General features: G+C 37.1%; 1 protein-coding gene across 1 annotated transcript; it reads left to right on the top strand.

Annotated features, from left to right (window-relative positions):
• The first annotated feature begins 7527 nt into the window (after positions 1-7527).
• LOC143588947 (eukaryotic translation initiation factor 2 subunit alpha-like) lies at positions 7528-18058 on the top strand. Its single transcript, XM_077069830.1, has 2 exons — positions 7528-7666; positions 17772-18058. Exons 1-2 carry the CDS (start codon positions 7528-7530, stop codon positions 18056-18058), a joined length of 426 nt encoding a protein of 141 aa, XP_076925945.1.
• The last annotated feature ends 1670 nt before the right edge of the window (positions 18059-19728 follow it).

Here is a 19728-nt window from a genome sequence, read left to right on the forward strand (position 1 = left end):
AAAAACAAGTCTTGATAAATATCACACCATAACTAAAAGCAGCATGTATCCATCCCAAAAAGTTTAAGTAAAAAGAGCAGCACGAAACTCACCTCATTCCGTATGCAATATGTATATGAAAGATAATCAGTGAGCTTGCACTATGCTAGAAATCACCAAGCATGCCTAGTATATATATTATTTTACAATAAGTTACCGGACAACAATGTAAAATTTGTTATTGGTATTGTATACTAGTTAATTCTAAGTGCTGGCCACAACGCTTGGTTCTTGGTGAATAAAGTTTCCTTTTATGGAAAGATTACACTTAAATAATGTTATAATATTGGTGTTTTGTGTTTTAGGTATATATTTCAACTCCCGAGAGTTTTAGTTACCTTGGTCCATTTGTCAGATTTTGATAAAGTTTCTATTTTTGGAAAGTTCGGGCTTTCGGTTAGGTTTCGGGTTACCATATGACCATAGAAGCTATATAATTTATTCATATCAGAAATTTAATGATTCTTGTTCAAGACAACCACGTATTGTGTTTACAAAAGTTAAGAATGCCGGCTACCACTAGTGTTATTGGTTTTTAACAAGATGTTTTGAAAGAATAGTTTAAGTAAACGAATGGTCTTGTAAATTAAACTTCAAATTTTCTAGAAACATATATTATAGAAAAATATGTTATTTCCAAGTCTGATTAATTAGCAAGTTTCGTGTAAACAGGTTTAGTCCCCGTACTCTCGTTTAACGTTCGTTTTGGTAAAAATCGGGTTAAGGACTTAGTAAGTTTTGTAAAATAAGTAAATACTCAAATTGTAGTTTTATTAACTTATACCTACTGTTAGAAATCAAAAACTTCATAATTTTGTATCCTTCAAAACGCTTGTTCGGTTTATGCCGGTTTTATCGTAACTCGCGTTTAAACGCTATTTCTTTACAAAATGGGTGTTGTAAATATTGAAATGGTTTATATAGTTATAATAAAGTAATTTGCATATCCCATATGGAAACATATCCACTTTATATTTTTGAAGTACTTTGGTCTTTTAAAGTCGGCTCATTGTTGATTTTAAACGAAACAATGAGTTTAAGCTTGCAAACGGGCCTATTTTGTAAATACATTTACCCTTAAAGCATTTCATAGCTTTTATCTAATCATTTAAAATCATAAGCCTTTGTTTCAAAAACACATTCTTATACTTTCAGTTTTTGAGAAATAACCGGTTTCCAAAAATGCCCTTTCGTTATCTTTTTAACAATAACTCACTTTTCATCACCTAACAAGTTAGGACCTATTATAGTAAATAAAAATAGGTTGTTTTGACATCTCGTGGGTTTTAAAAGATGCTCATGGCTGCATTTCGCTAACGGGCCCGTTTTTTGCTCTTCGAGTCTTAGTTCGGTTTTAATAACGATGATTCATGTAAAACAGTTCTAGGTCAGGTTATAACTCATCATAATATAATGTTTAGGGCTGTAAAAAGATGTCAAAGTATCAGTTAGGTTGCAGGGCTTATTTCTTAGTTAAGCGAGTTACAAAAGTGTCGATTTAAACGGTTTTTATAGCCCGATTTCAATATTATCCCTTGGGGTTGATTTATACAATTTCAAGGACTTAAATATGCATGTTTAACTTCTGGAAATTTTGTTAAATGCACAGAAGTTAACAAGGTCACATGTCAGGTTGGTTTTTGAGCTAGTTTCCACTTAAATAGTCACCGAATTACTATAAAATTGGCTATGGTTTTAAGGAATGAACTTTATGTAACTTTTAGGGGTTCATGGTAAAAGTTTTCTGTTATAAATTTATACTTTTTTGTTATAAATATATAGGTTTATACAGAGCTCACTTTATTATTGAAAATGCCCTTTCCCTTTTATATTTATTTAGAACTTGCTTTTAGTTGCGAAACACATCCGGACCTGTTATAATATGTGGTAATAACTAGCAAAAAGTTTTATGCCGATATTAGGCTGCTCGGAACCCAAATTTGGTTTTGGTTTGGTTTAGGCCCGTTAGCACCTTTATGGTATATTTCCTAGCAAAACTAAATTTTATTTAATAAGTATGTTAGGACTTGTAATAGTACATAAAAATAAGTTGTTCTTACATTTCATAGGTTTTAAAAATACTTTAAAGCTGAACTAACGAATACGAGTCCGGTTTTTGGCCCATTCTCGGGTTCTAGTTTGGCTTTAATACAATGATTCACGTAAAACAGTTTTGGGTCAGTTTATAACTTATCAAAATAATATGTTTAGTGCTGTAAAAAGATGTTGTAATATTACTTAGGTTTCTGGGTTTGTTTCACAATTAAAAAGGTTACAAAAGTGACGGTTTAAGAGGTTTTTATCACATGGTTTAATGTTATCTCTTGGGGCTGATTTATAGCAAGTTTAAGGACAAAAATAAACAAGTTTAACTACTGGAAATTATGTTAGATGTCCAGAAGTTAATATGGTCACATATCGGCTTTTCTTTCAAACTAGTTTTCACCTAAACGAGTTACCGAACGGCCATATGTTGTCCACAGTTTTTGGGGGCTGCACTAGCTTTATTTTTATAGTTTCAAACATGTTATATTATCAGCATATTCTGGAAATATTAACAAAGTTTATTGGTTTGGTTCATGGCCTGTTAGTGTGTCGGTTTATCAGTTAAAGGTTTTAACTTCATGGTTATGTTATACCCAATTTTAACATGTTCTTCGTTATATTTTTAGGTTGCATGTTAATATGTTTTTCTTTTGGTTTGCTGGTTGAGTTTCACACAGGTTTAATACAGATTAAAAGCTTAGAATCAATATAAAAACACAACAAATACGCGCTGCAGTACCTGCTACACTATAGGTTTTCACGAGTAGAATCGAGCTCTGATTCAAGACGATACCATGAGCAGAAACAGAAACCTCAGGCTTGTTTTCTTGGTGTTCCTGGGGCTGGTTTGTGAGTGCAGAGATAGGTTTAGGGCTGTCGTTTTTTTTCTTATTCTTGGGCTGACTCGATTCTACAAGTGGGAGCAGAGAGTTGCAAATTGTTTGTAAATATGAAGAATGAGAATATTGATTAAGGAAATAGGGATAGGAGATGAAGTAATCAGGGGTTTCTTGGAAGAATGGACATGCAATTGATTTGACTGGAGGACATACTAATCAAACAGGAATAGGGTAGGGGGTGGTGGTTCGATGGATTGCAATTGGGGAGTAGAGATTTGATCAGATTATTTGGATATTTGCAAGATATAATAATATCTTGTATTATTATTAGAATTTTGTTATTTTTATAAGCTTATTCAATTAGTTTATTTAGACTAGATAAGAGAGCCGAATGTCATATAAAAACATAGAGTTATGAAATTTAGATAATATCTAGCGTCACATATCTTTTTTTTTCGGTTTTTTTTTCAGACAGTAATATAATAAACGGTTTGATATCTTTGTTAAAAAAAATTGACCCGGTAAACTTAAATAAATATTATATGGTTCATATAATTTTTGAAGTTATCGGGTTTGGGTTCGTTTTGATTAAACGAGTGTCGGTTTCTTTTAATTACTTTGGGTCGAGCCCATGTTATAGTTTAAGGTACTGTCATTAGACTTGTTCGTTTCTCTATCAAGGTCTACATAATCAGTGAGTCGAGCCCACTAGTTATCATATCGATGGTTTAGGCCAATCCCATTAATGTATAGTTCGCTTCAATTATTCGACTAACATCACACTTGATATCTAACGATGAGTTTTTTTTAAGAACAAAAAATTTCTAGCCCTGTTTTAAGGGTTGTTACATAATCCTTGTTATCCATGGGTCATGGGTGAAAATGGTTTGACCCATGAGTTATAACATTTTCAATATATTTCAAAATATTATGCACACATTAATGATTATTAACGGCAATTTACTACTTAAAATATAATTATGCTCAATGTATACCTTACTTTTTATTTAAAAATTCAACATTTTTTAACAATAAGGGCTCGTGAACTTAACATTTTTAGAATCGGCAATTCATGTTTTTCCTGAAAAATTATAATCCAAGTTTTTTGTTTTTTTTGGGAAACTATCACTTCCGTATTTTTTCATAAATATTTATCACATACTCAATTTCAACAAAAGAAATATGATCATATACAAAGATAACTTTTCATGGTAGCTACTTTCATATGACATGCACCGAATTATTCTATGTACTTATAATTCTTTGGTTTTATTATTGCTGTAAATCTGTTTGAATTCATTTTTACTGCTTCTTTGAACTCATAGTAGTATTGAACTCGTAGAAATATTTAATCATTTTCTATGTTTTCTATATGAATGTAAATTTGAGATTATGTACTTCTTATTATTTGTATATATATTTAATTTTATTTTTACCTTTTATTTTGTGTCTTCATTTAAAATAATTGACTTTATTAGTTTTTTTTATTTAGCAAATTCCGTGTATTACACGGATTCAAAAGCTAGTAAAATACTAAAACAAACAAATCATGTGCGTTAATGGGAGCAATACAATTGATATAACATATAAGTGTCGTTTGGCTATGATTCATCAAGCACAATCAATGGCTACTAAGATGGCATAATAACAAAAAGAGACATCGTTTGGCCATGATCCATTGAACACAATCTATGGCTAATAAAACGGCGTATGATCATACTTAGTAAGATAAAATATGATGTACCTCTCCGTATGTGATAAAATAAACAAATAAGCATATTGCACATAACATCAAATTGCATACAACACAATAAGAAAATAATGATTTGTGATTTGAGATTTTATATGAATAAACATTTAAGTTGGTACGCATAAAGCCCCCAAAAGTGAAAATGGGGATGGTGATTAACTCACCTTAATGAACAGGCGTATTCCACATAACATCAATTTGCATACAACACAATAAGAAAATAATGATTTGTGATTTGAGATTTGATATGAATAAACATTTAAGTTGGTATGCATAAAGCCCCCAAAAGTGAAAACGAGAATGGTGATTAATAACCTTAATGAATAGGCGAGATAAATAGAAAAATAGAAAAATAAACGAGTCCTGAGTTTTTAACGCACTGACTTATCGGACATGAACAGATCTGAAACCTTGAGATAGTAAAATAGAATTAAAAGCGAGAACATAGCTACTGGAATCATGTCAAACGGATGTATAAAACTCAAGATATGAAATATTGAATGTTTAAGTGAGTTGGTACTGTTTAGAATCTAGACTTCGAATATGGATTTGGGTTTCGATCAGTACACCCAAAATGTAAAGACAAACATAAAAGTCTTCTTGCCCGAAAGCTAATTTTGAACAGAAATAGTAGTAATTGGTTAAACACAAGAATTGACTTTAATAACCCTAAACGTGTCGGGATCTAATTATCCCATGAAACTCTGTCAATCACTGAAATTGATTGAGTACTTTTGCTTAATGAACAAAAACACACAAAGTCACAGAAGACAACTTACCCAAATTATGGTTAGAATGATAAGAAAAATCGAGTCAAAGGCTTTTGACGCACCAAAGTCAAATCAGGAATATGGTCTTGAAGAAGAAACCGAGCTAGCACCAGGATAATATCATGTATGGCTAGCTGCCTGAGCTACCCATTCAGCCACCGATTGCCCCGTACAAGCTGGACTATCTCTGGGCACAGAGCATACACATCATCCGGAAAATTAATGGGCATGACATGCTGGTCACTACTTTGGTGAGGTGTACAGACTATTGCCGCCGAAGCGAGCACATTAGGCGGCCACGGGAGGACGGTGGCGACGATGATGCTGGGATAGGCCAGCCACAGGCAGACAACATGACGACGCGGGTGGTGCTACAGTTTAGATTGATTTTTATGTTTTGTTTTGTTGTACAAACTCATTCTAATGGATTTACTATATATATATACACACCTATATATAGAGTAAGGTTATAATAAGAAGTTAATATTTCCTAAGAAGTGTAGGAAGTGATTAAGACCATTGGATTAAATGAAACACATAGGGGTAAGATGGTCCATATCATTTTTATTTTTGGAATTTATTTATGCAGTTATAACTTTCCTATCTGTAGCCTCCTTCACCATTGGATTTTTTTTAATCTGCGAATCTTATAGTTACCATAGATCTAGAAGATGATGACATCTAGGCTCTATAATTCTCCAGCTGCATTAACCGAATATAACGATTTCATATTCGGTGATTCTGATTTCACATACATCTCCAAAATACTCCGAGCATTAAAATCCCTTCTGGATAAATCCAGCGTCTTCTGTTTTCTGGAGAAGCAACAATATGATAACGAAAACAAGTCATCAACTGATTCAAAGCTTCAACGTAAGCACATATTTGACATCGTGACGGAAATCCTTCACTATAACAGAGACTTACCGCCGTGGAATGCAATTTCGTTAACGGAATCGAGTAACACCATTAAGCAGATTTGTACATAGTTTAAAGCAATCCGTGAACCTGAAACGACGGAGAATTTGTTGGATCTGATTTGTGGTGTACTGAAAAAAGTCCTCGCCGGAAACAATGGCTGGGGAGATAATCCGGTGGAGATATCAACTCAGGATAAAAAAAAATAGAAATGATATTATGTTGATTTTTTGAGAGCTTACCTTGTCAAAGAAGAGTGCATTTTGAAACCTACATAAAAAATAGAATAACATGGTAGTTTTCTGGTAATTCAGCGGGTGTGTTTCTGTTAATGAAAGTGTGTTTTTGTTAAGTGCGTTTTTGTTCTTGGTGTTCTTAGTGTTCTTGGTGTTCTTGATGTTGTGTTCTAAATATTGATTAATATTTGGTGTTGTGTTTTAAAACACACTATAATACAGATTACAATGTGTTTTTAGTGTTGTAATTTAATTTTGCTTCCATATATAATAAAACATACTAGACAATTATGCCCTTAGAGTGTTATAAAACAAGTATTAAAATGAAACACACCGCCTACAAAAGACACTTTCCATCTAGACCATCGGATCACTAAATCTAACGTACCAGATTACTTCTTACACATTTTAGACACACTTCACTTCTTATTATAACTCCACCCTATATATATATATTATTTATGTTGTATCGTTACAGTTTTAAAATCAAGCCAATTTATTATAACTGAATCTTGAAAACAAATAATATAAAGAGAAAATTATTGTTTTCGTCCCTGTGGTCTGAGGGCGGAGTCATATTGAGTCCCCGAAAAAAATTGAACTGGTTGAATCCTCGTGGTTTCAAAGTGAACTGGATGAGTCCCTCTGTTATCTTTTTGTTATTAACACAGTTAAAATGATGGGCAAAGGAGTCTTTTCACACATTAAAATAAAATCCCACAACCATTAAACTTATATTCTTTCATTTTTATATCACCTTCAACAAACAAACCTACACCCATTAATCATTATCAACACAAACAAGAAAACCCTTCCCAGAACAATTCACACAATATCTTCAAATCCGACCATATCCATCTCCGATTCACACTTTCTGGCAAAACCTATCTCACTCATGGCTTCCAATCCCCTGAAAGCCTATCTCACTCATGGCTTACAATCCCCCAAATCTCGATTGCCGTATGTACGAAGCTCGGTTTTCGGACGTGGACGTAGCCGTCATGATTCTAGTCAAAAGCATCAGCGAGATGTGCACCTACATCACGCTCGAGTACAACAACATCGATGGTATGATTTAAGCTTTTTTGGTGTATATACAGGGACGATTGAATTGGAATCGGTGGAGGTATCATTTGCGGTGTCGTTGGTTGGCATTGAGATTTAACGGTGTTTTACAACCGCGTTATTTGGAATCGAATTGTTGTTGCAGGTTGGGCGGAATCGTGATGGTGAAGGTGATTTGAAGAGATTATGGTGACAATGGTGGAAACCGTGGGATTTTATTTTATTGTGGTGACAACGGTGGTCGGATTTGAAGAGATTATGAGAATTCATCTGTGAAGGGTTTGCTTGTTTGTGTTGATCATGGATATAGGTTTGTTTGTTGAAGGTGATATAAAAGTGAAAGAATATAAGTTTAATGGTTGTGGGATTTTATTTTATTGTGTGAAAAGACTCCTTTGCCCATCATTTTAACTGTGTTAATAACAAAAAAATAACAGAGGGACTCATTCGGTTCACTTTTGAAACCACGGGGATTCAACCAGTTCAATTATTTTTTTGGGGACTCAATATGACTCCGCCCTTAGACCACAGGGACGAAAATAGTAATTTTCTCTAATATAAAAAAAGTATTTTAAAAAAAATTACAAATAAAAAACAAACAAAATAGAAAAATAAAATAAAACAAAAGACAACAAAAAGACAAAAAAAAACAAAAAAGAATTAAAAAAACAAGAATTAAGACAAAAAAACACGACTTTTGAGACCTATCCCCGACGGATAGGTTGGGTGTCTCCTAATTTTGTTGGGTGTCCCTAGCAGGACTCATCTTTTACCTATATATCTTTTTATCATTAAATATTATTTCATTCTCTCTCTCCTATCTTAATTTTAAATTTTAAATTAATCACAACCACCTAAAACCAAACATTTAATTAAATGTGTTATTACAAAATTCTTACAACTTAACTAGTTCTCAAAATATCCATCTCATATATATATATATATATAAGATCAGGATAATGTGAGAACTTTTTGGAAATTGAGAATCATTTTAAACCACAAAAAACCTAAAAATAAAAAAAGATAAATAAAACAAAAATAAAAAAGTAAAAAAAACCAACTTTATCATCCCGGTTTCATAAAAAAAATTCTCGGTTTAACTAAATTATACATATATGTATAACATGGACATGTTTTTTTATACAAAATATGTATAATTTAAGGTAAATGATAATATATAATGTAAATAGAGATTAAATTGAATTATATACATGTGGATAGGTATAATACGACTTAATTTTTTTTATAAAACCCAAATAAAATAAAAGATTTTTGTTTTTGTTTTTACTTTTTAATTTTTTTTATAAATTTTTAAATATTTTTTTAAAGGTTTTTTTAAGTGGTCTAAAATGGTTGTCAATTTGCAAAGGATTCTTTTAAGATCCTTACCATATATATTGTTTGAGCATAATGTCTATGCTAAGGTTTTACATGTATTAGATATGATTGTATAGGGCTAAAAATGTCAAATGTATAGTTTGTGTATGATAGTCAACGCATAAGTCTCAATGTCAACGCATATGATATGCGACGTATATGTTATACGTCGTATAACAAATACGGCCTTGATGAGCTTGGGAATGTTTCCTATAAATAGGGGACTTATGCGTTTGTACTTAGACTTTTGCGGATTGTTAGAGAGAGAGAGAGAGAGAGTAGAGAGAGAAAGTGTACAAAGTGTCATATCTTGTAATATTTCATGATATATATGAAGTGGAGCTTAATGTTTACTTGATTGTGTTCATTCTCAATGGATTCCGCACATTGAGTTAGAGGCTGTAACAAATAGAGATCCTGATTGTCATCTACATTAAGATAACAGGTCATTTCAAGTGGTATCAGAGCATTAAAGGCTTGTTACTAGCTTGAACATTCAAGTTTTCAAGGTTTTCTCTTCAATTACAAATTCAACCATCAAAAGCTCTCCAAAACTTCACAATACCTTCCTTATACATCCGTGACAAACCCTACAAAGTTTCATTCATTTCCTACATCATTTGCACATTCAAACTTCAAAATTTCCAAAATGATGATGATCAGTGCATATGTTTTAATAGCGTATATGTTATACACGCATAACATATACGGAGTATAAGATATACGTCGTATATGTTATACTGAATAACATATTCGTTGACTTGGATCATACGCGTTACCCACAACTTATCCATTGAACCTGACATATCTTTTGATTTGTTTTGTGATCATACATATCCGTTGATTTTTGTTGACCTTGAAATATTAGCATACTTATATGTTAACCTTTGATTTTCACACATATACTTTGATTTTCAAAAATGGAAAACCTAAGTGAATACGTGTCAACGTGTCACAGCCGTCTATCCTACTTTAAAACATCAACTTGGAAAATGAGATGGGAATTTCCAACAAACCTCCTAAGCTACTCAGAATGGAAGATTATCCTTCGTGGGCTGATAAGTTTGAGACGTATGTTTAAGCTTTGAACTACGAAACATGGACTACCGTAGAGGAAGAGTACATGATTCATAAGAATGAGAATGGGGAAAATTATTGATTATCCCAAATTGCTGAGGCATATTGTAAGGCCCCGAACCCCGGGAATCCCATAGTTGGTAATCATTCATAACACTCGTAAAAATAATTAAACTTAAAAACAATTCTTTTCATTAAAATAAGCATCACAGAGTATAATTCGACGGAAATCATAATAATATAATAAGTTCCCAAAACCCGGGAATTTTGCCCAAAACCAACATAATTATCTTTAATAAAAATTATTTAAAAATAAATGTTTAATAATAAAATCTTCAAATCCCGTATGCCCTTCATCGTCCAAGTAGCTTCGTGCACATCCAAGCGATAAGGCATCCTCTTTCTAAGCTGAAACTCACACTAACATGCACACAAAGTCAGCTTAAACTGAGTAGGTTCAAGTTTTAAATAAGTAACAAAAGTCTCAATAGTCATTCCAACGGTTTTAAAACTTTAACGGAATTACATCAGTTAGGTCATCACATTTAATAAATAATCATCCTTACGTATGAACATCTCTATACGTACATTCATATATATATATATATAACATTCAATAATAATATTCAGGGTTAAGCCAAAATCTGTCCAACGAAAAGTATCGGCAAAATTGAGCATCAAAACGATTAGGGGTGAACGTAAAGAGTGTTGGGGATTGTAGTACATACCTTGAACTACTTCTAGGAGCTTGGAATTGATCAAAAAGTCGAAGCAAGGAAGGGGGGAGGGCTGTTCTTCGGCCGATCGCTGCTGAGGGGGGGGCTAGGGTTAGGTTAATTGTTTTATGATATAAATAAAATAATTACATGCAAGTCCCTCCAAGTTGAAGTGTAAGGCAAAATTGAAGGAAAAGTTAGGTTCTTTAACGTATCGGGATGACGTAAAGGCTTCCGAGAAACGTTGGATAAATCCCGAGAATTATACATACTCTACAAGCTTAAATTCTTGAAACCGGAATTAACGGGCGTTACAAGTCCACCTCCCTTACAATGGGATTCATCCCCGAATCCCGGTGCGACAGGAACAACTGTGAATAGTGCTTCATCATCTCGTCTTCGGACTCCCAAGTGGCCTTGGAACCCCTACGGTGTCTCCACTGCACCTTCACCTGCCTAACCACCTTATTCCTCAGATGCCTCTCCTGACGGTCAAGAATGGCAATCGGTTGCTCAACGTAGTTCAGCTTACTGTCGAGCTCAATATCATCAAAAGGCACATGGGCCTCTTCATCCGCTAAGCATTTCCTCAGATGGGACACATGGAAGGTAGGATGAATCCCCGCGAGCTCATCAGGCAATTCCAGCCTATATGCTACCTCACCAACACGGGACAATATACGAAACAGACCAATGAACCTCGGACTAAGCTTCCCCCTCTTACGAAAACGAATAATGCCCTTCCAAGGAGAAACCTTTAACATAACCCGGTCCCCAGCCTCAAACACGATAGGCCTTTGACTTTTATCAGCATAAGACTTTTGACGATCATGAGCGGCCTTCATAAAAGCCTTAATCTTATCCAGTTTCTCAGTCGTAGCCTCAACCACCTCCAAACTACCCAACTGTTTCTGACCAATGGAACCCCAGCACACTGGAGTTCTACACCTCCTACCATACAACATCTCAAACGATGGCATCCCAATCGTGGCGGGATAACTGTTGTTATATGAGAACTCTACCAACGGTAAGTGACGATCCCAACTACCACCAAAATCGATTACACAGGCCCGCAACATATCCTCAAGAGTCTGAATGGTCCTCTCGAATTGACCATCCGTCTGCGGGTGATAGGCAGTACTGATGAGGAGTTTGGTGCCCATCTCCTCGTGAAACTTTTTCCAAAACCCGGAGGTAAAACGCGTATCCCTATCTGAAACAATAGATACCGGCACTCCGTGCCTAGAAACGATCTCACGAATAAACACATCGGCCAACTACTCAGAATTAAAAGTCTCTCGGATCGGCAAGAAATGTACGCTCTTGGTCAACCTATCAACAATTACCCAAATTGTGTCATAACTACCCTTAGGAGTACGAGGCAATTTAGTCACAAAATCCATAGTAAGATGCTCCCACTTCCACTCAGGTATTTCTAAAGGTTGAAGCTTCCCAAACGGCTTTTGATGCTCGGCCTTAACTTGTAGACACGTCAAAGACTTACTCACATACTGAGCCACCTCAAACTTTATCGCAGGCCACCAATAATTTTTCTTCAAGTCTTGGTACATTTTGGTCTCGCCCGGGTGAATAGAATAGCGCGACTTGTGTGCCTCATCCAAAATTTTATCTCTGAATCCCCCATACTTCGGTACCCATAAACGACCATCCTTATACTTCACCCCGTCCCCGACGTCATCCAACAATTTCTCCTGACCCCAAACACGTTCTGACATAATCCATTCCACCTGCAAAGCCTCATTTTGAACGCTGGCTATTTTTTTCAAAATGTCGGGTTTGAGAATAAGCTGATAGGATTTCACACAAATAGGTTTTGGTCTCTCCTTCCGGCTTAACGCGTCGGCTACCACGTTAGCCTTACCCGGATGGTACATAATCTCCAGATCAGATGGAGACTTAGGAGACTCCCATTCATTCACGGCTTCAACCTTTGTAGGGTCAACCAGAATACCACTCGGGTTAATAACATGGCCCAAGAATTGAACCTCACACAACCAGAAGGAACACTTAGAAAATTTCGCATATAGTTTGTTCTTCCGTAGAGCCTCCAACACTTCTATGAGATGATCGGCGTGATCGGATTCACTTTTAGAGTACACAAGAATGTCGTCGATGAACACAATAACCGAACGATCGAGCATCGGCCTACACACCCGGTTCATAAGATCCATGAACGCAGCCTGTGCGTTGGTTAAACCGAAAGACATCACAAAAAAATTCATAATGCCCATAACGAGTGCGGAAGGCAGTCTTCGGAATATCTTCCTCCCAAATCTTCAACTGATGATACCCAAACCTAAGGTCGATCTTCGAGAACCAACTAGCTCCTTGGAGCTGATCAAATAAATCGTCGTTCCTTGGAAGAAGGTACCGATTTTTAACAATGAGCCTTTTCAATTCACGATAGTCAATGCACATCCGCATGCTACCGTCCTTCTTTTTAACGAACAGGACCAGGCACCCAAGGCGAGATGCTTGGTCGAATGAAGCCCTTATCGAGCAAGTCTTCCAACTGAGCCATAAGTTCCTTTATTTCATTCGGCTCTAGGCGGTAAGGAGCTCGGGCAACGGGTTTGGCGCTCGGTACAAGGTCTATCTGGAACTCGACCTCGCAATCCGGCGGCACATCTGACAAATCATCAGGAAATACATCAAGGAAATCCCGAACAATAGGAACATCACCGATGGTAGCCACCTCGGTATTTACGTTTATAGCATACGCCAGATACGCCCCGCACCCCCGTTGCATCAACTTTCCCGCCTTATGCATGGATATAATATGTGGCGTCGCAACATTCCGATCACCGAAGACAGTGATTTGGGTCCCATCCGGGGCCCTCAGACGAACAAGTTTTTGACCATAAATGATTTGAGCATCAACACTCGCGAGCCAATCCATCCCGAGCACCACATCGAAACAGCCAAGCGGCATAAAATACAACCGCACCGGAAATCTATACCCAGATAACTCGATGGAACAACCCTGAATAGCCCTAGACACAGACACGGATTTTCCTACGATGACCTCAACCTCAAACACATCGACTACGCGCTCGGGTGATTTATTCAACGAGGAACGGAAAACGGTAGACACAAAACTTCTACTGGCGCCCGAATCAAATAACACTGACGCCTGTAACTCATCAAGTAGAAAAGTACCTGGGACGATATTATACTACTGCTTAGTTACACGGTCAACACATACGATTTCAAGGAATAAGAATTTATAACGGTGGAATGAAAGCTAAATAAGGAAAAGTACCTGAAATGACATCCGCATCATCCTTCGCCTCCTTCTTGGAGATGTTGAAGGCCCTTGCCCTGGCCTTCGGCTTCTCTTCCATCTTCCCTCTTGAGGAAGTCCCCTGACCGGACCCCCCTACATTACTGGTAGGACAGTTTGATGACAAGTGACCGGAACCCTTACAGCGGAAACAAGTCAGAGTCGGACATTCGTAATGGGGGTGCCCAACCTTATCGCAACGAAAACAGGTGCCGGACCCACTCTTACACTCCCCCTTGTGTAGTTTGCCGCACTTCTTGCAATTACTGAATGCCGCATCCCTCCTAAACCCAGAAGTCTCAGTCTTCACCCTTTTCCCAGACGAACTAAAATTGTTTCCCCTGGGCTGCTTACCATACGAATTCGTGTTCCAAGTCTTCCTAGCCTCGGTCGGTGGTAACTTCTCCCTCAGATCATACAATGTACCTGCCAAGGTAACCACCGAGTGAAAGGAGTTCATGTCGGTGGTCACCACACCCCTATGAATATCCACCGGAAGGCCCTTCACATACTTCTTAATCCTTTTTGCCTCAGGGGTAACCAGATCGGGACATAAGCGAGCCATCTTGTTGAACTTGGTGGTGTTTTCCCGATGTGTCATACTACCCGCCTCCAAGGTCAAGAATTCCTGTTCAATTTTATCCAATTCGTGCGGAGGACAGAACTGATCGAGAACCAACTTCTTCAATTCATCCCATGTCACCCTCCTAATCGATCGATCACCCATAGCCTGCACCAGATTATCCTACCAACATAATGCCTCTGAACAAAACGAGGCGGTAGCATAAGTGACCATGTCATCTCCGTTGCACATACTAACCCTCAGAACGGCCTCCATCTCTCTCACCCACTGATGAGCTGCCAAAGCATCTTTAGTACCATCGAAAGAAGGAGGGTCACATTTTTTAAGTCCCTATACGAACAACCCCAAGTAGATACACTAATAGTCCGAACCTTGTCCTCATCCCCACTCGGTACATACACCTCTTTCTCGACCGGTGCCTCCTTACCCTTCTTCCTTTCATCCGAACCCTTACCAACCAATGACTCTTCCATGCCCCTAACGGCCTCAGCAAAGATCTCGGGAATGGCGCTATGGAGCACCTGGTAAACCTCGTCGGTGATAGCCGCGCGCATAGCAGGATCTAAGGCGGGGTTATCCCCCTCCTCATGAATCGGGGTCTCCTCTCGCTGGGGAGTAGGAATCTCTCTCTTGGCTTCGGCACGTGGCTTACGACCACGGCCGCAAACACTAGGACCACCTCTCTTAGCAGCTCGAGTATTAACCATGACTTATCCCTACAAAGGCAGAATGTTAACACGGTCAAGTACAAGTGGTAATTAGAACATGTAAGGTAAGGGTAAACTGCTAATGACGTTAATCAAGTGTAATTAGTCGTTTACTTTACCCGCCCATCCTAACCACCCCCTGCCCCTAACCACGTTAGCCTTCTATCTAACATTTAAACAGTTAATCACATACCGGGAACTTTTAAATTTAAAGGAATGACTAAATAATTCAAAGTTACCTCTTGGCGTGCAGCTACTCGCGGTGGGCATACTGGTCTCTTTTCTTACAGTTCGAGTCCAAGCATTCGGGGATGCTCGGATCCCTCTAACCATGGCTCTGATACCAACTTGTAAGGCCCCGAACCCCGGGAACCCCACAGTTGGTAATCATTCGTAACACTCGTAAAAATAATCAAACTTAAAAACAATTCTTTTCATTAAAATAAGCATCATAGAGTATAATTCGGCGAAAAACGTAAATAATATAATAAGTTCCCAAAACCCGGGAAATTTGCTTAAAACCAACATAATTATCTTTAATAAAAATTTTAAAAAAATAAATGTTTAATAATAAAATCTTCAAATCCCGTATGCCCTTCACCGTCCAAGTAGCTTCGTGCACGTCCAAGCGATAAGGCATCCTCTTTCTAACCTGAAACTCACACTAACATGCATACAAAGTCATCTTAAGCTGAGTGAGTTCAAGTTTTAAATAAGTAACAAAAGTCTTAATAATCATTCCAACGGTTTTAAAACTGTAAACGGAATTACATCAGTTAGGTCATCACATTTAATAAATAATCATCCTTACGTATGAACATCTCTATACGTACATTCATATATATATATATATATATATATATATATAACATTCAATAATAACATTCAGGGTCGAGCAAACGTACAACCCAAACACGTAACATTCAACGCATGCAAACACAAAGTAGGCATACGCAACATTCAGTAGTCGAGACGACTACAACATTCGCCAAATATTGGCCATTCTATAATATATATATACATACACACATTCTTTAACATTCCAAGGCCTACCAATACTAGCAAGCCTATGTAAAATCGTTTAAAACATTTCATCAAGCAAAATCGCTTAGGTGTGCATGCTAGCCCAAAACTTAAAAAGAGTTAAACGGGGCATCAAGAACTCACCTGAGGTCAACCAAACACCAGCAACGAGCTAAGGACTCCCTAAGTGTTCACTCACAAGTAAGGGCCTGTAAATTGCACACAACGCGTCACTAAACTGGGCCGTAAGAACACACTTGCCTAATGGGCCGTTCAAGCCCAATACTTTGGCCCGAGGCCCAACAACTTGGCCTGAGGCCCAAACCATACCCAATTACTTTACCTCAGCCCCTAAAACCTTTCAATTAACCAAATCCACCCTACGATCATGGTCGGGGCTAACCATGATGCACAACTCACCCGCCGGTAATCAAATCGAGTCGAATACGCGCGTAATAAATTTTAAAACCAATTGTCAAACAAATCAGCCCAAATGGACCAAATTCCCATCTTAACCTTTTCTTACATCGTAATTATGTCACCCAAGTTGATAGGGTTGACGGTTCCTTTTTACAACTCTCAATTTAACTTTTAAACGAAAATTCGCGCACCGCCGACTCGATTGACCAATCATCAACCAAAACAGCCCCGAGTATCAAAAAAAATAATTTTCCCACAGCCCTTAGACTCTCCTAGGGCCATGCAAATTGATTCGGTTGGTCATTCAATCGATTAACGCATCAAACTCAATAATTGACAATTCTACACCCGATAAACCCTAGTTTTCGAACTAAAATCCATAGACCGACCTAAACACCTTTAATGGACACGAAATTTTAATATGATGTAAATGCCATACCTGGGAATCTTTCTACACCAGAAACTCTAATTTTTATCCACGGGAAGTGGGTCAATTGTACTTTAGCCAAAATCTGTCCAACGAAAAGTATCAGCAAAATTGAGCATCAAAACGATTAGGGGTGAACGAAAAGAGTGTTGGGGATTGTAGTACATACCTTGAACTACTTCTAGGAGCTTGGAATTGATTAAAAAGTCGAAGCAAGGAAGGGGGAGCTGTTCTTCGGCCGATCGCTGCTGGGGGGGGGGGGCTAGGGTTAGGTTAATTGTTTTATGATATAAATAAAATAGTTACATGCACGTCCCTCCAAGTTGAAGTGTAAGGAAAAATGGAAGGAAAAGTTAGGTTCTTTAACGTACCGGGATGACGTAAAGGCTTCCGAGAAATGTTGGATAAATCTCGAGAATTATAGATACTCTACAAGCTTAAATTCTTGAAACCGGAATTAATGGGCGTACACAGATAAGGATTTGTTCCTAAAGGAGAAGAAGATGTTAAAACTTTTTCAACAAGCCATTAAAGCCGAGATCTTTCAACTCTTGCAACACAGTGGTTCTTGTTATTCAATATGGCAGGCTTTGTTGAATAAAGATCGTGGAAACCTTGACATGCGTAAGAGTAAAATTGCATTTCTCAAGAAGGAAGTCGATATATTTACTCAAGTCAAGGGTGAATCATTTGCTCAATTAGTTGAAAGATACTTCTATTTGGTGAATGAGATGAAAAGGCTGAAGATTGATAAGCCCTAATATGAGTACATTGATAAACTTGCTGATGCTTTGCCAGCGGATTCGGGTACTTTTATCATGATTCAACAATCTAGCCCCATTGCTTATGCTCGTTTAAAACTAGCAAGTTTTATCGAAAAGCTTGAAGCTCATGAAGTCTACAGCAGTGTCACAGGATGTGGGCTTGTATTACAAGGGATCCAACTCAAGCATTACTCCAAATCCCAAGATTCCTACTGCATTCTGTGCTGAGCCAATCAGTCAAGCTTGTGTTACTAATGTTGCTGCTACTCCTCAATATAGTAGTAGTTATTCTGGAACAATTCCAATTACTCAATCTTCAAGTTCAAAGGATTCTGATGTTATTCAGTGTAATATAGAAGTGAATCTGAAGAATACTAGAAACATGACCACTGACACTATTAAGGAACACATAGCGTTTCTAGGATCTGTGCTAGAATCATATGAGTGTTTGGTGGCGGGTCGCATTGGAAATTACAATATGACTAAAGAAGATTATGATCAGATCGACCCAGAGGAAATGCAGATGATTGACATAAGGTGGTGCATAGCAAGTGTGATAAGACGTGCTCAGAGATTCAAAGAAATCACTGGTCGAAATGTGCTTGATGGAACAACTTCTAAGTTAGGCTTTGACAAGTCTAAGGTTAGATGTTTTCGTTGCAAGGAGAAAGGACATTTTAAAAGGGAATGCACAAGTAAGAGTGTGGATGATAATGCTGCTAATCCTTTTGGACGAGACTACTACAAACAAGCTATCTATCATCGTCCAGAGGGAGAATCATCAAAGAGAAATAAGCCTACTAAAGCATCAACTTCACAACAAAAGACAAATACAGCACAAGTTGATGAACGTTTCAATTGGAATTCAGTATTCCAAGCTAATGTGGCTCAAGTGGTTAATAAAGACAAGGATGAGGTTGAGACTGAGATTCAAGAGTCTGTTGAGAAGGAGGATATTAGTGTTGAAATTGAAGCGATCAAAGATGAGGACTTGGCCAAGGATATAAATGAAGCCAAGGATGTGAATGAAGATAGCAAGAAAGAAGTCGATACTTCTGATGATGAACTTTCTCGAACCTATGATAAAATTCATGAGGTTCCTTCTGACTATCTTATTTCATTATTTCCTCCTGATATTATCGAAAGGTTTGCAGGTTGGTTTTATGAGGAAGATGTTCCACATGGGAAAATTGACTTAGGAGTAGAAGAGGATGATGAAATTCAAGAAGTCAACAAATCAAGAGATGAGGAGGAATTAGTTGCTGTTGAAAAGATCGCTGAAGAAAAACTTGTTGAAAAAGTGGTGGAAGAAGACACTGATGATGACTCAGAAATTTCAAGTGAGGAACAAGTTGATCAAGCGTTCATGGCCAATGAGGTAATTCTTAACTCAAATATTTATGAAAAATGTGAATGGCCCTATGATGAATGTGACTTTAAGACTCTTGAAGACAGAGAGTTGAAAAGGTACTATGAAAAAGTATTGTTTGATTTAAATGTAGTAAATGAGGCTTATTTGAAACTTAAACATTTGAAAAGAATTTATGGGAAAGAATTTTACAAGATCAGAAAACGATTTCAATGTTAAAACACACAGTTGAAGATAAACAAATAGCCATTAATAGACACATAGATGAGAATGCTGCTCTCAAACTTGAGCTTCAAAC

Source organism: Bidens hawaiensis, unplaced genomic scaffold, assembly GCF_021521415.1.
Source record: "Bidens hawaiensis isolate Kalapana, Puna unplaced genomic scaffold, B.hawaiensis_p1.1 tig00036939_1, whole genome shotgun sequence".
Lineage (NCBI taxonomy): Eukaryota > Viridiplantae > Streptophyta > Magnoliopsida > Asterales > Asteraceae > Bidens > Bidens hawaiensis.